Source organism: Amyelois transitella, chromosome 22 (assembly GCF_032362555.1).
Source record: "Amyelois transitella isolate CPQ chromosome 22, ilAmyTran1.1, whole genome shotgun sequence".
Classification (NCBI taxonomy): Eukaryota; Metazoa; Arthropoda; class Insecta; order Lepidoptera; family Pyralidae; genus Amyelois; species Amyelois transitella.
In genome coordinates, this window is record NC_083525.1 from 8,060,514 (window position 1) to 8,078,859 (window position 18,346).

Below are 18,346 nucleotides of genomic sequence, written 5' to 3' on the forward strand. Positions count from 1 at the left end.
AATATAGTATCGTTGAGTTAGTATCTCGTAACACAAGTTTCGAACTTACTTCAAGGCTAACTCAATATGTGTAATTTGTCCCGTATATAGGTATTTATTATTTATTATTATTTATTAATTACATCACAAATTCACAACCTTTTCCTTATGGGACCAGAGCTAACAGTCTCGAAAAGACTGAATGGCCACGTTCAGCTTTATTGCTTGAATTTATGGTTCTTAGACACTAGTACAATAAGTAGTATAGTTCCGGGATCGAACTATTTATTAATAATAATTTTTATAATTATTTTCATTTACAATCTCGAAATTGATTTTATTCCCTTCAACATACATACATATAGTCACGCTTATATCCCTTGCGAGGTAGACAGAGCCAACAGTCTTGATGAGACTGCCACATTCAGCTGTTTGGCTATATGATAGAATTGAGATTCAAATAGTGACAAGTTAATAGCCCATCGCCCAAATTAAGAATCCCAAGTTTCATAAGCCTATCCCTTAAGTACCTAGTCGCCTTTTACGACATCCATGGGAAAGAGACGGAGTGGTCCTATTATTTTTTGTACCCACTGGTGCCGGGAACCACATGGCACATCTACTATTATACTAAAGAGCAAAATTTTAACCAAGCGTATGTCAACAAATCTTAACTGTGGATGTTTTTTTTTTCCAGGGAGCTACTGTTTCAGGAAGGTGGTCAGGAGTTGCGGCTTCGCGGAATGCCTGGTCAACTCCCTGCCCATCGCCAGATGGCTTCCCCGGTACAGCCCCAGGAGGTTCCTCGTCAGCGACCTGGTGGCCGGTGCTACCACCGCCGTGATGCATATACCGCAAGGTAAACACTCAGAGGTGCACATTCAGGATGTGTTACCACGATCGATCCAATACGGGTTAGGAGACTCAGAGGTGCACATTCAGGCAACTGGATGTTTAACCACGATCGATGAAATATGGGTTAGGTCAGGTAAAAACCTGACTCGCCCAATCTACGATCCATGGTCAAAGGCATACCCCAGGCTCCTCTTCAGAATGGTGAGGATGCAACCGGGACTAAAGCCAAGAGGAAAAAGACAAAAATTCAGACCTCCGCAACCTTTGCAGGTAAACCTAACCCGTATTGGATCGATCATGATGATCTGCGCTGAAATTGTTATGTATCTACTTAAGTACATATGTAGTATTGAAAATTTACCAAGTAAATATTAAATTAAAACAACTTATTTATACATACCTACTATATTTGAACGTATTTTATACGTCAACTAGCTGACCCTCGCAACTTCGTTTGCGTGTATCCCGCTACTTCGACAAATACAGTCAACGCACCAACACATATTGGATACTAATTTTCAATTAACAATAACTTCTCTTTCCCTTAACCGCGTTTAAAATATTAAAATGTTTTTTGGTTTCTGTGACTCTTCTTTGATCGCCCCCCCTATCAGTTTTTGGAAAAAATATTTAAGTAATGTACAGATTTTTTTTTGTCTTATATGTATAGATCAAAGTCGTAGTACCTACTTTTTAATATTATTTATTTTTTATGTACCGTTTTTTTATATTTTTTGTTTTTTTTTTTTATGTACTTACCTACTTTTGTTATATACATCTAACTATTATTTTCTTGATTACTTTTTAAATTATTTACATTCTACATTTTATTACTTTTACTTATTTTTTATTTACATTTATTTTTAGAAGATTAACTTTGTCTACATTTTTTGAAATATAATATAAGGTATACATACATTTTCATTTTAACGATGAGAAAGGTTTCCCATATATTTAAAATTAAAGACTATCCTGTAGGTAGATAAACATGTTATTTTTTTTTATTTTCCTTTTATTTTTTATTTTTTTTTTCTGCCGCCGACGCGCTATTTATAGGGACGCTGCCCCCGCCGCCGCGGCCGGCCCGTACCGTGCCGCAATACTAATATCGTGATATCTCCTAAACTATATGTCTAAATAACACACTGTAAACTGCAAAAATAATCTAAATTAAATGCTCGTGATGATGAACTTACTTATTTTGATAAGGATATATGTATTATTGGTTATATCACCAGTTAAACATCACCCAACGAATTAAATGTTTTTTTAATACAGAAAAGTAGTTTTTGTGACTTAAATAAAAAAGCTGGATATATGTCATCGCGGACTTTTTTGTAGAACTAATAAAGACCAATGTTTTTGCTATACATTGTTCTTACTTGTATCCAACGGTATAAGCGGCGCACGCACAAATGCAATCTTCAATTAGATTTTTTTTCTGACTTCTTGGACATAAATCGCTATAACTCAGCTAATATAGTTTCAATGTATTTCAATTATATATAAAAACCTGTCGGAGAAAATACTCTTTCTATTAGTGAAAACCGCATCAAAATCCGTTGCGTAGTTTTAAAGTTTTATGCATACGAAGGGACTACAGACAAAATGGGCGACTTTGTTTTATACTATGTAGTGATGATTTACCTTTGATTTTTAGCAGTATGTATGTATCATGTTCATATAGAGATGAGAAGGTGGGTTATGATTTTTACCATGTCTATATGTACATGATACATACATACAGGTCATGTATCATGTACATATAGACATGATACATACATACAGGTAAAAATCATAACCCACCTTTTCGCCGTCATAGAACAAATATAGTTTAAGCTGCGTCAAAAGTTATTTGAAAAAAAATTAATATTGTTTCAATTCAGGAATGGCGTACGCGTTGCTGGCGGAAGTGCCGCCCATCGTGGGGTTGTACATGGCATTCTTCCCGGTCCTAGTTTACGTCATATTCGGGACTTCGCCCCACGTCTCCATGGGGACCTTCGCTGTGGCGTGCCTCATGGCTGGCAAGGTATGGTCTGATATATATATACATACATATGGTCACGTCACGTCTATATCGCTTGTGGGGTAGACAGAGCCAATAGTTTTGAAAAGACTGATTGGCTACGTTCAGCTATTTGGCTTAATGATAGAATTGAGATTCTAATAGTGACAGGTTGCTAGCCCGTCGCCTAATAGAAGAATCCCAAGTTTAAAAGGCTATCCTTGAGTTGCCTTTTATGACATCCATGGGAAAGAGATGGAGTGATCCTATTATTTTATTTTAATGGTGCCGGGAACCACCCGGCACAAGATACGGCATAAGCATTAGATAAATTTATTGTTACAATTGTATATGCCATTACAGGTAATTACTATCTATCTAACTTCTTGTTTCCAGGTAGTGAGACAACATGCCACGTTAAATTTGGAGACGAATAATGGAACTTTAGCAGAAGGTATGCATTTACTAGGATTGCCTATTAGTACGAAAACATATATTTTCTCGTTCCAGAAAAAAAATTGCGCAATATCATTACGCTCCTTATAAAACCGGGTACCATTCTAAATATCTGAATGAGTGAATTTCTAAGGAGTTATCGTCTCTCTTCAATAAACTTATCCGTCTATACGCCTTGTAGCGGGAGCGATAACAAAAACATAAATACATAATTGTAACACATCTATACTAATATTATAAAGCTGAAGAGTTTGTTTGTTTGTTTGAACGCGCTTATCTCAGGAACTACTGGTTCGAATTGAAAAATTATTTTTGCGTTGAATAGACCATTTATCGAAGAAGGCTTTAGGCTATATAACATCACGCTGCAACTATAAGGAGCAAAGAAATAATGGAATATGTGAATTAAAAAAAACTAAAAAACTACGCTTTTATTGCTAATCAAACTAAAAAATAGAAAATAAAAATTAATGACAAAGGAATTCAGTAGTAGCAAGTCGAACAATCAGTTATAGTCAGTTGTAGTAGTAATTACCTCGGATTAAAATTATAACAAAATTAAATTTATAAACAAAACAATTTAAATCAGAGTAAAAAGCGTGGGGTGCCTGATGTAGTAAATATTAAAATCATTCTATTAGCATATATTTATGACAAGAGAGTTATGAAAATGAAGTAAAATGCACCCCACGCTTTTTACTCTGATTTAAATTGTTTTGTTTATAAATTTAATTTTGTTATAATTTTAATCCGAGGTAATTACTACTACAACTGACTATAACTGATTGTTCGACTTGCTACTACTGAATTCCTTTGTCATTAATTTTTATTTTCTATTTTTTAGTTTGATTAGCAATAAAAGCGTAGTTTTTTAGTTTTTTTTAAACTATTATTTATTTTCTATTTTTTAGTTCGATTTGCAATAAAACGGGTAGTTTTTTAGTTTTTTTATACAATTATTTTTTGGAAGTTAACACTTCTGGTATAACTATCTTACTAGAAAAGACTTTTGCAACCATGCGCCCATCGCCGGAGGTTTTCACAACTAACTTTCTTAAAGTTATATGTGGCCTGATTGGATTAAATCTCATAATATTCTCATCATCATGATTCTTTTTTAGGCGATGGGCTTGCAACCTGTCACTATTTGAATCTCAATTCTATCTTAAAGCCAAATAGCTGAACGTGGCCTATCAGTCTTTACAAGACTGTTGGCTCTGTCTACCCCGCAAGGGATATAGACGTGATTATATGTATGTATGATGATTGTTAAACCCAGTTGAAAAGAATTTTATAGTGATAAATCACTGTTAATAATATTTTGACTATCCAGCAAACGTAATAATTTTCGATTGTGGCCTTGCCAGGAATCAAACCACAAGATTAAGAGGCAGATTGATACAGGAACAAAAATATTTCAAACATACCTCCACTGCCTTTACAACCAGGAACGCAACAAAGTTTATCTGAAGACATCGTGGCACTTTTGTTGTAAAATCTGTCTTTCACAAAAACAAACACAAACTTGGGACTCCTATCTCAAATAATAAGGTACTTTTTACAGGAGTCCTATCTCAAAATATCTGCACAACACAGTAAACACAGTCAGAGTCCAATCTCAGATGATAAAATCACACGAATATCCGGAAGAACAAAGCTCGACTGAACGGAACATTCCAAACTCCAAATAACGACAAGTTATCAGCACAAAACAAAGTGCAAATAGGTAAATACACAGGCACCGGTAAAAAACAACAGAAAGAAAGTTTACAGGTGTTCGAATCGAATTCAATCAAAACTTACTGCAAAACTTATTTGACATAAAAAACTGTCACTCATTTTCCCAACGAGTATTACAGTGTTGCTATTATAAATAGGCAAAAGATACCTAATGTTAATTCAAGAATTGCATTAATATGTTAAATACGTATTAAATATCGCAAAGTTCTGTAGGTAGTAACTTTATTCTTGTATTTTTGTAAATTTAGTTGTTCAATTTTCATTTATTACTTTTGTTTTATTACTTATATATTTTTTATTGTTTTAAAATATTCTACTAATTCTACTATGGTTTCTAATGGTAATTCTAAATGGAGCAATGCGATGAAATAAAGAAGCCTCAGGTTAATAGTAACATTATATGGAAATATATTACATCTCTTTTTGACTCATTATACGTCAGAACTTCTTGGTTTCTTGTATGGAGATTACTGGCACTGGTGCTATCTCTGTCTCTCTTACTCTCATACGAAGGATCTAAAAATGAATTTATTAATCCTGGCAGTTTTAATAAGGATAATGAGAAACTCTTATCAAAATATTGCATTGTCATCGGTCCTTGATACGTGTGCAAAGTTCCAAGTTGATCAGACGTTTAGAAATCAGTGAAAATTAAGCTCAAAGATTCCGTTACATACATACATACATACATACATACATACATACAACCCAAGCTAATAAAAGCGTAGTAAAAAAAACGGCGGAAATTTATTCATCCTTAAGGACTACAATGATGCCCAAAATAACTATTCCACGCGGACGAAGTCGCGGGCACAGCTAGTACTTAGTATATAGGCAAGATAATGAGACGTGACGAGATTTTTGAAACTATCAATAGTCTGGGCTTTCCTGATATTGACAGGGAGAGCATTCCATAAACGATTACAATATAAACGTTCACGTATTTAGCACACACGTATCTTGATTAAAATAAGTACGTCCTGGCAAAGGGTCAGGTCAAGAGTACCCGAAACCGCCGAGCTTGCATGAAAAGAGTTATGAATGTGGACGAAGCGAAGGAAGTATGCAGAGATCGTGACGAGTGGAAAGATGTAGTCTCTGCCTACCCCTCCGGGAAAGAGGCGTGATTTTATGTGTGTATGTATTTATTTCCACACACCTTTGTTACCGTCCAATGTATATTTTGTTACAGTAGCAGCGTTTAGTACGAGTAGTTTTAATCCGACAGAATATACTCCGTTACAAGTGCTTAGTCTTGTCACGATAGCTGTGGGGATATTTCAGGTTTGTCGCTTAGATAAATACCCAGGTAATGTTTGACTTGAAATATTGCAAATATGTCAATCAGGGCGCTAATTCTGGGCTTTTTATATGTAGTAAAACCAAATATTTATGTCTTACTGCGTAGAAGTGAGATAATTTGACATTATAAGTGGTCCATCTCTTTTCCATGGATGTCGTAAAATACGCCTAAGGGATAGGCTTATGTACCTATTTGGGATTCATATTTTTGGCGATGGGCTTGAAACCTGTTACTATTTGAATCTCAATACTATCATTAAGCCGAGCGTGCCCTTTCAATCTTTGGTTCTGTCTACCCCGCAGGAACTAAAGACGTGATTATATGTTATGATATAAGTAGTGCATTCTCTCAAATATAAACCGATCTGTTTTAGAAGATTTATGGTAATAATCGGAGCCATAAAAAGACCAAGCCATCTATACATAAGAAGAATAGGACCACTCCATCTCTTTCCCGTGGATGACACATTAAAGGCGACTAAGGGATAGGCTTGTAAACTAGAGATTCTTCTTTTAGGCATTGGGCCGGCAACCTGTCACTATTTGAATCTAATTCCTATCATTAAACCAAACAACAGCTGAACGTGACCTATCAGTGTTTTCAAGACTGTTCGCTCTGTCTACCCCGCAAGGGATAAAGACGTAATTATATGTATCTATGTATGTACATATACATATATGTAATGCCTTCTTATCGTCATGGACGTGACTATATGTATGTATGTATATATTTGTATTGGCGCCGGGAACCACATACATACATACATACATACATATGATCACGTCTATATCCCTTGCGGGGTAGACAGAGCCAACAGTCTTGAAAAGACTGAATGGCCACGTTCAGCTATTTGGCTTAATGATAGAACCGAGATTCAAATAGTGACAGGTTGCTAGCCCATCGCCTAAAAGAGGAATCCTAAGTTTATAAGCCTATCCCTTAGTCGCCTTTTACGACATCCATGGGAAAGAGATGGAGTGGTCCTATTCTTTTTTGTAATAGTGCCGGGAACCACACGGCACCACACGGTACGAATAATTATTATATCTTTAACAGATGTTGATGTGGCTTCTGCGACTTGGTGCCGTGTCGACTCTGCTGTCGGAGCCCCTGGTGTCAGGGTTCACCACGGCGGCCTCCTTCCACGTGTTGGCTTCGCAGCTGAGTCATCTGTTTGGTCTAAAGCTGCCGAAGAGGTCGGGACATTATAAGATTGTTATGGTGAGAGGCGATTACGAGTACTCATTTAATGTAATGTAAATATATTTGCAAATAAAGAAATAGGTATATATATATATGTATATATATAATTTCTGTGACACCGGAGGTCCCGGTTTCGAATCCCGGCCAGGGCATGATGAGAAACGAACTCTCTCTGATTGGCCTGGGTCTTGGATGTTTATCTATATAAGTATTATAAAATATAGTATCGTTGAGTTAGTATCTCGTAACATAAGTCTCGAACTTACTTCGAGGCTAACTCAATCTGTGTAATTTGTCCCGTATATATTTATTTATTTATAGGAAGAAGTATGTAGGGATCGTGGCATGGGGAAAGACTAGAATAGATTTATTTTTAAAATTGGATACAAGTTATCACTTATTGACGTCACACCACTTAAATATAATTATATCTACTACCACTTCCAAAGCGCATGTGTAAAAGAAGCGGCGGAACAAACTACACTGCAGCATTTTAATCGGACGTCAATTTACAAATATTGGTAGATCTCTAGAGATCTTAATTGTAAATGAATGCACATTGTCTACATAAAAAAAAAAGATATTGTCTCTGCCTACCCCTCCGGGAAAATGGCGATTTATTTTTTATTTTTATTTATTTATTACACAATATTTATTATGAACTTAAAACTATATTCCGCAAAACTGTTTTCACAGTTTCACTGCGGTCAGTCTCATTTAAAGTTACTAATTTAACATACATACATACATACATAAAATCACGCCTCTTTCCCGGAGGGGCAGGCAGAGACTACCTCTTTCCACTTGCCACGATCTCTGCATATTTCCTTCGCTTCATCCACATTCATAACTCTCTTCATGCATGTTCACTAATTTAACACAATAAATAAAACTATATATGTATCTATAACGTGTAGGTAACAATTTATTTTAAAGCTTGTACACACTTCTATAGAATTTGAGAAGTAATTTTTTTTGAGTTTTTTATGACTTGTGCTTTCTCAAATTGATTTCAGACCGTGATAGACATCTGTCAAAATCTACCGAACACCAATCTCGCGGCGTTCGTGATATCCTTCATATCCTGCTTGGTGATAGCACTCAATAATGAATTACTAAAGGTGAGGTTGCCATTCAGTCTTTTCAAGACTGTTGGCTCTGTCTACCACGCAAGGGATATAGACGTGACCATATGTATGTATGTATGTAAGTAAGTAAGTAAGTAAACGCTTTATTGTTCACTAAAAGAGTACATTACAAATAAAAACAGTACAGTACAAATGCGGGCTTATCCCTAAGTGGGATCTCTTCCAGCCAACCTGAATGTATGTATGTATGTATGTATAGCCGTGGGTGAGCAGGCGCAGCCGGGTGCCGGTGCCTGTGGAGCTGCTGGCGATCGTGGCCGGCACGCTGGTGGCGAAGCTCGCCGGCCTTCAGGAGCGGTACGGGATCAGTCTCGTGGGGAACATACCTACCGGGTGAGAAAAACTGATCTATATATACAGGGTGACATTTAAAACAACTGCATCCTTTTAAACATAGACTATACCCGTGCTTCTGAGCCGTTTGAGCCTATTTTTATTTAAATTAAACGTCATCATTTTCACAATAAAAAAAACCCTCAAAAACTACGTCACACGCTTTATTAAAGACCAATACTACAAAAAGAAATTAGAACTAAACATGTAAATAAATGTCTGAAATTAATTATTTTTCTAGTATCAAGATCAAGTAAAGTACAGAGTTGTCGAGATCGCTCAGCTGAATGAATTGTGTCGTTGACCTCTGAATCTTACGCGTCGCTTTTCCGCCGGCCGGGGTGATATGACGTATTTAGGATCGTGGATTTTGATACTTTTATTTTTTTTTCGTACTTTCTGAAATATGAAATGATATTTGGGTCGTTCTTCTTTTAAACCTACATTTTGAATAAAAATTTGCACAGTTTTGAAAAAATATTTACATAGTATGTACGTCTCCATATACATATATTCTAATAGACGACTTTCTACTCTATCAGAAAAAGTTATTGGCCGCGAAGTTTACAGATTTTTGTAGGATTTTCATGACTTTTTAGAGAGAATCGACTCAAAATGTTACATTTCCGTCACGAAACCTTTTATTTTATTCTATTAACTGCTGTTCGTTAAATAACTTTTACTTTTGTAAAACATAAATTAACCAAAATGAAGTTTAAAAAAAACATATTAATATTATTTATTTCTATTTATAAATATATTTTATTGATGTTCGAATACCACTCTGTTACATTTACTGCTAATATAAAGTTAATTTTTGCTGTAAATTAAAATTTAGTATGATTTACAAATAAATAAGTTTTGCACAGATGGCAATTTCATAAAACATTGTAAATAAAAAAACTCCAATGTTGCACTAGGTATAACTAAATATATTTACGGCCAAAACAATTTTCCTAACAGGAGACAACCATTGTGACAGGGATGTAACTTGGGTGACGGAGTTGTTATTCTAGGGGATACCAGGCTCTCTTTTGCAATAGTTTGCAATAAAATACATTTATTTTTATAAAGCTTAATCAGTACATACACACATACATAAAATCACGCCTCTTTTCCGGAGGGATGGGCAGAGACTACATATTACTACTTGCCACGATCTCTGCATACTTCCTTCGCTTCATCCACATACACTCTTCATGCAAGCTTGGCGATTGTGGGTACTTTCAACCTGACCCTTTGCCAGGACGTCCTTAATTTGATCAAGATACGTTCGTCTAGGCCTTCCCACTCCCACCTTTCCCTCTACACTCTCCTTGTATATCTGCTTAGTCAACCTGCTTTCATTCATCCTCCTACATGACTATATTTCTATTCCTGTAACTACATCTTCTTTCACATCACAACATTCCCTTATGACGCTGTTCCTTATCCTGTCCTCACAGCCACGGTGACGCAACACATCCTAACGCCTTTCTCATTCTTAAACCTCTCAGTGTGTGCTCCATTTATCCTGACACAAGCACTCGAATCCTCATATAAGGATTTCAGTGCTCGTATCAAGAGACTGCTCACCCCATGCCTAGAAAGTGCTGACCACAATTCATTCCTCTCAACTCTGTCATAAGCCTTAATCAGTCTTCAACATTATCATATAATATGATAAGGTGAGATCAAACTGAAACAATGAATGAAATCACATTTGAGATTAGAGCTTCTTAGACTCGTAAGAGCTGTAGCCCTCGTTACATCATCCCGCAAAAAGAACAATCTTTCGTTTAAGATCAGAATACTTTGGTAGAACGCTCTTCTATGTCAAAGGTCGGTCTACGCCTATTGCATCTCTTACTAATTCGATCTGCACTCGAGACTCTTTTACGATACGGGTTTGGAAAACCGATTGAATGAGGCGTTTTTCTCTTCGATTTTTGACAGTCTTGTATCGTTCTTTAATGGCATTAGATAGAACGTTGTACTTCTGTGTTATGACTATTATTTTCATTTAATCATTTTCCTATTTTTTGCTGCTGCCGTTTTGTTTTCACTGTTTTATTTTTTCTTGATACTTAACATTATCTCGTATAACTTTATTCTATCTCTTTTCATTATTTTTCTTGCCTTGGAACTGCGCGTTGATACTTCAGAGGGACTCGGTGTTGCACATGGAGTTTCTCTTGGACTTTCTGGTGTTGGTGATGGAGCCGGTGTGTTCAAATGTACCTCTTCAAGCATCTTTTTCCTCTCCCTTCTTCTTTTATTAGCTTCTTGCCATCTTCGCTTTTGAATTCGATGTTCTCGCTCGCTCATATCAGCCACTAGCTTTTTTCGAGCATGGTATGTTTCTAAATCTTTGCGTTTTCTTCAGCCACTTTCTCAGGGTCATTAACTCTTTTCGCGCGACAAATCCATTGTCTTTCTGCAGCTGTTAATGTCTTCTGTTACACCTTGATGTTATCTGGTGAAACTATACTACTAGAAAATAAGTAATTAGTATCTAAATGACAACAGAAGATTTTCCGTAGGAATAATTATCCTAATAACTACCAAAACTAATGAATCTTTTTAAGTATTTCTTGAATTAAGCATAAATAAAACAAAAACATTATTTATATTACCCCACCGTCACGTACTTACCACCTCGTCACAATAACTATGTGACAAAATTGTCGTGTGACGGAAGGGTAAATTTTTGTTTAAAAGTTGATAATATTTAAAAGTTAACATATAATTTGATAATTTACATGTCGAGCATAAAATATTTCTTATTACGTAAGAGTAAACAACAAAAAGTAACAATGATCATCATAATTTCAATCAATTACTTACGTAACGAAGCGGTAGTCGTTTAAAAACACGCGCGTCCTGACACTGCGTTTGGGCGACTGAGGCGCTGCCTTCTGTTCGCAGACGGGAACATGTAGGGAGGATTGAAAGGGGGTAATTCCCTTGGTTCACATGCCACAAGGATGAGCAGCAACAGCGCGTATTTCGTTAGACAACCCACGTGACAGAATTTACCACGCAAAACATTAGGTAGAGGGAGACGAGTATTTGAGATTTTTTAAAAATTTTATTCATAGTATTAAAAAATAACTATTACTGTTACACGAAAGGTAATATATTAAAGAGATTTAGGATATTTTTACATTTTGTGTCATAATATATTTTTTTCGTAATATAATAGATAACACGCAAGCTCATGTAGCGGGAGACATAATGATTTTGTATGAAAACATCTCTGTCACGAGTATTCACAACTCTGTAACTTACTTTTTACAGTGAAATTATTTAATAAATATATTATTTAAATATGAGCGGTCATTGTATGTATAGTACAGTGTATATCAAAATGTAATTTTGAAAAAATATTGATAATTCACTTGTTTTGTTTTTAACGGTTTGGCGAAGACACCTTTATGTAGGTTAAAAAGAAGAACGACCCATTTATCTTTTAACGTTTTTAAATATCCTTTAGATGAGTACACTTAACAGTTAAATTTATGAAAGTGAATTTAAAGTCACCCTGTATATATAATATATGTATGTTCGTGAAAAAAAAAATCCAAAATTATTCCAACCATAGACGTAGAAAAAAAGGCGGACAGAGTTTTTGTATACGGCAAAATGTAGCACTAATAGTACCTATATAAATGTAGCCGGCCCACTGTATATATATATGTCGCGTCGACGGTGGCCGGAGGCGACTTCGGAGGCTCATTGTAAACATTTGTTTCCTCATTATTCATTTCGCGGGCGTTGAGTGGGTAATCAGGCAACGAAAAACACTTTCACTATTAAACAGTTTTATTCCGAGATACAAAAGTACTTAATAATCGAATAACAATAACGTAACTACCCCACAGTTAAATAAAGAAAAATAGTCACTGCCCGGTCACAGACAAGTTCCTCCAAATCGATGTGTAAAGGCACGGCTCTAAACAACGACTGAGAGGGTCATGTCCAAACGCGTTTGGGTACAACAAGCGCGCTTGCGTTTCCGGCGCAGTACATCAAAAAATAGCAACCGTTATCTATTACGTAAACAATGCAGAAATTACTATCAAAAATCAAATCATGAATTATCATAATTATTGAATACTGATTAATCTTTAATTTAACACAATAACAAATAATAAGTTAACAAACGCCATTGAATGTTTTCTTAGCGGAAAATCCATCTAGCTACGCCATCTATCGACGATCATATGAAACTTATGCTACAGAGATGCTCCCATTATCCGACACGGCCATCCTGATGGTCTTCACCCGTCCTCGGGTGTTGCATCTGAGAACAAAACGAAACACAAAGAGTAAACCGTTCGGCTATCCCGACCAGAAATAATTCAAGGGCTTTTGTTTACAAAACCAAAATCATTAATTTAAAACATCTGACCGACAAGTTCCCATATTCCAATTGGTACTAATCTACAGTAATGAAAAGAAAAATCAATGACACAAGTCTGGGTACGCATACTTGAGCCAGTCCATCGGCTCCGAGCCAGTCCATCGGCTCTGAGCCAGTCCATCGGCTCCCTCAGTACCCAGTCCATCGGATACTATCATGTCTCGTCAAATCATCAGTGTTCAGTCCATCGAACACTCATAGTATCCAGTCCATCGGACACTAACATGGCTCGGTCCATCGGCCATCTAAATCATGAGTAATCCAGTCCATCGGTTACCCGTACCATCAGCAGCACCATGACATGTATCATCAAACAAACTAACAATCATCATCATCAACAAAATCATTTTCATCGGTATTATCTAACTCTTTGGGAACTTGATGGTCTGATATCCTCCTAACACGATCATGGGGATACTTATAGGTTCTGTTAGAGTTCAGGGATTTCAGTAGGTACCTATCTCCATCTAAAACTTCAATTATCTTAAAGGGACCTTTGAACTTAGGATCCAGCTTAGTCTGGTTCCTTTCCTCATTTTCAAGAAGCACAAAGTCTCCTACAGAAAACTTATGCACCTTAGCCTTATTGGAGTCGAACCGTTTCTTGTCATAGGAAGCGTTATCCTTTATGCCCTGGGTCGCCTGTTCTCTCACCATATCTAAGTCAACTTCGATAGGCTCTTCATCAATAGTCATTAAGTTCAACGGTCGGGCAACCTTCCCAATCATTAATTCTAAGGGACTGGCTTTAGTTACACGATTGACAGTCGAATTTATTGCCAACTGAATATCACCAAGAGCATCCTGCCAGGAGCGATCTTTACTAACCTCTACAGAGGTTAACATACCTTTTAGCGTACTCATGATGCGCTCGACCTGTCCGTTTGCTCTACAACCACCAGTAGCAATCAAATGAATGTTTATGTTATGACTACTACAAAAATTTGAGAACTCCTTACTAGTAAAACATCGACCTTGATCGGAAATTACTCTGTTAGGGGTCCCAAACAAGGAAATGCCCTGCTTGAGTGCCCTTATGCTACTAGTACTATCGATGTTTTTGGAGTGTATTAGAAGCACATACTTTGTGAAAGCATCAATCATGACAAAAACATATTCTTTGACATCATTTTTGCCACTCAGCTTACCAGACGCATCTATGTGAACAGTATGCCATGGAATCGTGCCCTTGGGAATCGGATGTAGCTCTGCTGGGACCCTCCCGCTATTGGATTTAGAAATCTTACATGTTATGCAATTGTCTACAAATTTTCGCACATACTTGGACATACCGGGAAACCAGTAGTGCTCGTAGGCCTTCTCAAGGGTTTTATCCGCACCTAAATGCATGACAGACTCATGAATGTTATTAATTACTGACCAGCATAGTGAACGCGGAACCATAGGCAGACATCTCGTACGACCGTTGCGCTGAATCTTTCGATGCAAGACGTTCTTGCGCAACTCGTAGGTTTTTCTAAGATCTTCACACATTTCTTCATTACGCAAGTCCGAATCAATCTTAGAAATATCCTCATCCTTCTCCTGCTCAGCCACTAACCAGTTGTCTGAGAGTTCAGCGAGATCTACCCTTCTTACCTCACGAACAATCTTACGCGAAGTATTCGTAATCGGCAGAGGATTTCTGGATAGGAAATCCACATGACCCATGCGGCTTCCAGCTCGATGTACAATGTCGAAGTCAAATGACTGGAGATAAACCCACCACCTATGAACTCGCGAAGAAAGATCAGTCTTACTTTTTGAAGCTCGAACTGATGCACAGTCGGTTACTACGGTGAACTTACGGCCTTGCAGGTAATGGCGAAAGTGCTTTATCGCATTGACAACCGCCAATGTCCAGTTCAAAAGAATGGGACCTTGATCCAATATTTCCCTTCCAAATAAAATGTTACTCTTAAGGAAACTGTCTTGAACAACATGAAAAAGTATCTCTATAGATATAGCATTTATTGTAACTTCAGCCAAAATTTGAACTAAACTTTGAATTGAAGACTGCCCAATACCCGTGAGGGTTATCACATTATCAAATCGTGTTCCCGAAAACTTGGAAGCAACACATTCTTTGATGAGAGAACATTCGGCCCCAGAGTCATAGTGAAAAGGAAACGACTCACCATTATTCATCAAGTGACCACGTGGATTGCTCACGAAGCACACATCCACCCGTCGTTGGCTGGCCGCGTTGGTTGATGCACCGTTGCTCGACGATCCCTGGCCGCCGCCGCTGGTTGCTCGCTGAGTACACCTTGATGCGTAGTGACCCTTGCCACCGCATTTGAAGCATGTCAGGTCCTGCTTCTCTCGTCCGGTACTAGTTGAAGGCGTTGCCGAAGGACCGCTGGTGGTCCGCTTCACATCGCGTCGCTGACGGCAGTCTGCAGCTCGGTGTCCAGGTTTGCCACAGTAGTTGCATTTGAAGGTATTTGGCAAAAAAGGCTTCATGCGCTTGCTGTCATTGGGCCCGTCGAGTGCCGACGACACGGTATTGCTCTTTCGTTTCATATGCGAAAATGCCTGAAGCTCTCGTTGGAGTTTATCACGCGAAGTAATTTCGGTAGTAAAAGCAAGACGTTGCAATCTATCATCGAATCGAGATACATGAGCAAGTATCATAGAAATTGCAATCTGCTCGGCGCTCATACCTTGCCAACGTGACGATAGCGAAGTCATCAACCGGGAAGCATAAGCGGCATAACATTCACCTTCCTTTGGGCGACTATTTTGCAAATTAATCAGCGTTGCTGCTGGTGTCTCGATACAGTCATATCTCGCCTTAAAAATGTCCTTGAATTCCGGCCAAGTTATTCCAGCATAAGACACTTGCGATAGCCATCGTGAGGCACTTCCTTTTAGCGCTTTACTCAGTATAATTATCAAAGCACTGCCACATAGATCACGATCAGCCACGCAGAGGTCAACGGTGTCACACCATGCACGAGGGTCGACGGACTTGTCCGGGTCGAATTCGGGTAGAGAAATCCTTTGAGCAGATGCAGACGGTTTTATTGCATCGATCAGGCTCATCATATTTCTGTTCTGCGACTCCAGAAGAACACGCAGAAGAGATTCGTCTAATCCGGGTAAACTCGTGGAATTATTTCGTGCCTGAAGGTATCCCACTTCTGATGTCGCGTCGACGGTGGCCGGAGGCGACTTCGGAGGCTCATTGTAAACATTTGTTTCCTCATTATTCATTTCGCGGGCGTTGAGTGGGTAATCAGGCAACGAAAAACACTTTCACTATTAAACAGTTTTATTCCGAGATACAAAAGTACTTAATAATCGAATAACAATAACGTAACTACCCCACAGTTAAATAAAGAAAAATAGTCACTGCCCGGTCACAGACAAGTTCCTCCAAATCGATGTGTAAAGGCACGGCTCTAAACAACGACTGAGAGGGTCATGTCCAAACGCGTTTGGGTACAACAAGCGCGCTTGCGTTTCCGGCGCAGTACATCAAAAAATAGCAACCGTTATCTATTACGTAAACAATGCAGAAATTACTATCAAAAATCAAATCATGAATTATCATAATTATTGAATACTGATTAATCTTTAATTTAACACAATAACAAATAATAAGTTAACAAACGCCATTGAATGTTTTCTTAGCGGAAAATCCATCTAGCTACGCCATCTATCGACGATCATATGAAACTTATGCTACAGAGATGCTCCCATTATCCGACATATATATATATGCACGCATCACGCGCACAATCTAACCAATAATGTGACAGTCGGCCGCCATTATTATGCCTGGGGAACCGCGGCTCCGACGATGTTGTGTCGGAGGTTGTATATATAGCTCCAATCCGTGAAATCTCTGAAATCGCGATTTAGTTTCTTCGCTACTATTGGTTGAGCGCGTCAATTTCTTCGCGATGATTGACAGTAGTTGTTTGATTTTGATGTTGTGGCGATTCGAGTGGCGTAGAGATGTCGCCACACGTACAATGCCGCCATTACGATGCTTAACTTTTTTTTTTTAAAGCCGCATGCTGCTACGTCTGTTTTTTTTCTATGTCTATGATTCCAAATTTAAAACTCTCCTTTCAGGCTTCCAGCGCCCCAAGTGCCTCCAATGGAGCTGTTCCCGCTGATAGCCGTGGACGCCTTCACCATCACGATGGTGACTTACACCATATCGATGTCAATGGCGCTCATCTTTGCCGCGAAGGAGAAATATGAAATTGATGCGAATCAGGAACTGTTGGCGCTGGTGAGTTGTACACTGAATTAGTGTCGTGTGGTTCTCGATACTTTATAATAGGACCACTCTTTACCGTGGATGTCGTAATAGGCGACGAAGGAAAAGGCTAATAAATATTACCACTTTCGACGTGTTGAATACCCCTGCCTTTTAAGCAGTTCTCATTCATCCTAAATACATGTACATACATACATCTCTCTACTTGCTATTATCCTTGCCCCATAGCAGTATGAAACGCGCGACGCAGTTTAAATCGCGTTGTAAACTATCGCTGTCTCGTTTCGCGTCGTAATAAAAAGCGAAACAGCCATAGTACTTCATTTAGTATAATCTACGTTCAGCTGTAGGTACCTATGGCTTTATGATAGAATTGAGATTCAAATAGTGACAGGTTGCTAGCTCGTTGCCTTAAAGAAGAATCCCAAGTTTACAAGCCTATCCCTTATAATAGTTACCTAATCAATGATTTCATAGCTTTACTAAGTATGTAACAATTTTGGAAAACTTTTTCTCAAATAAGTGCAGAGAAATGAGATTTTATTTAATTCTACAAAACATATTTACAGGGCGCCAGTAACTTGTTCGGCTCATTTTTCTTCTGTGCCCCGCTCTGTGCCAGTCTGTCAAGATCCTACATACAATATCAAGTAAGTATTTTTTTTTAAATCAACAACCT

The 18,346-nt window shown here is 37.8% G+C and overlaps 1 protein-coding gene across 7 annotated transcripts in view; it reads left to right on the plus strand.

The window, feature by feature from the left end:
• LOC106138545 (prestin) overlaps positions 1–18,346 on the plus strand; it is a 49,153-nt gene that overhangs the window by 23,850 nt on the left and 6,957 nt on the right. For 6 of the 7 annotated variants that reach the window (XM_060950601.1, XM_060950600.1, XM_060950597.1 and 3 more), the window contains 9 exons: positions 677–838; positions 2,721–2,866; positions 3,239–3,296; positions 6,231–6,322; positions 7,398–7,562; positions 8,561–8,665; positions 8,892–9,025; positions 17,517–17,679; positions 18,237–18,317. In XM_060950601.1, the coding sequence (XP_060806584.1) occupies positions 677–838; positions 2,721–2,866; positions 3,239–3,296; positions 6,231–6,322; positions 7,398–7,562; positions 8,561–8,665; positions 8,892–9,025; positions 17,517–17,679; positions 18,237–18,317 (1,106 nt within the window). The remainder of the gene's footprint in view (positions 1–676; positions 839–2,720; positions 2,867–3,238; positions 3,297–6,230; positions 6,323–7,397; positions 7,563–8,560; positions 8,666–8,891; positions 9,026–17,516; positions 17,680–18,236; positions 18,318–18,346) is intronic. The other variant, XM_060950596.1, reaches the window with a different exon arrangement.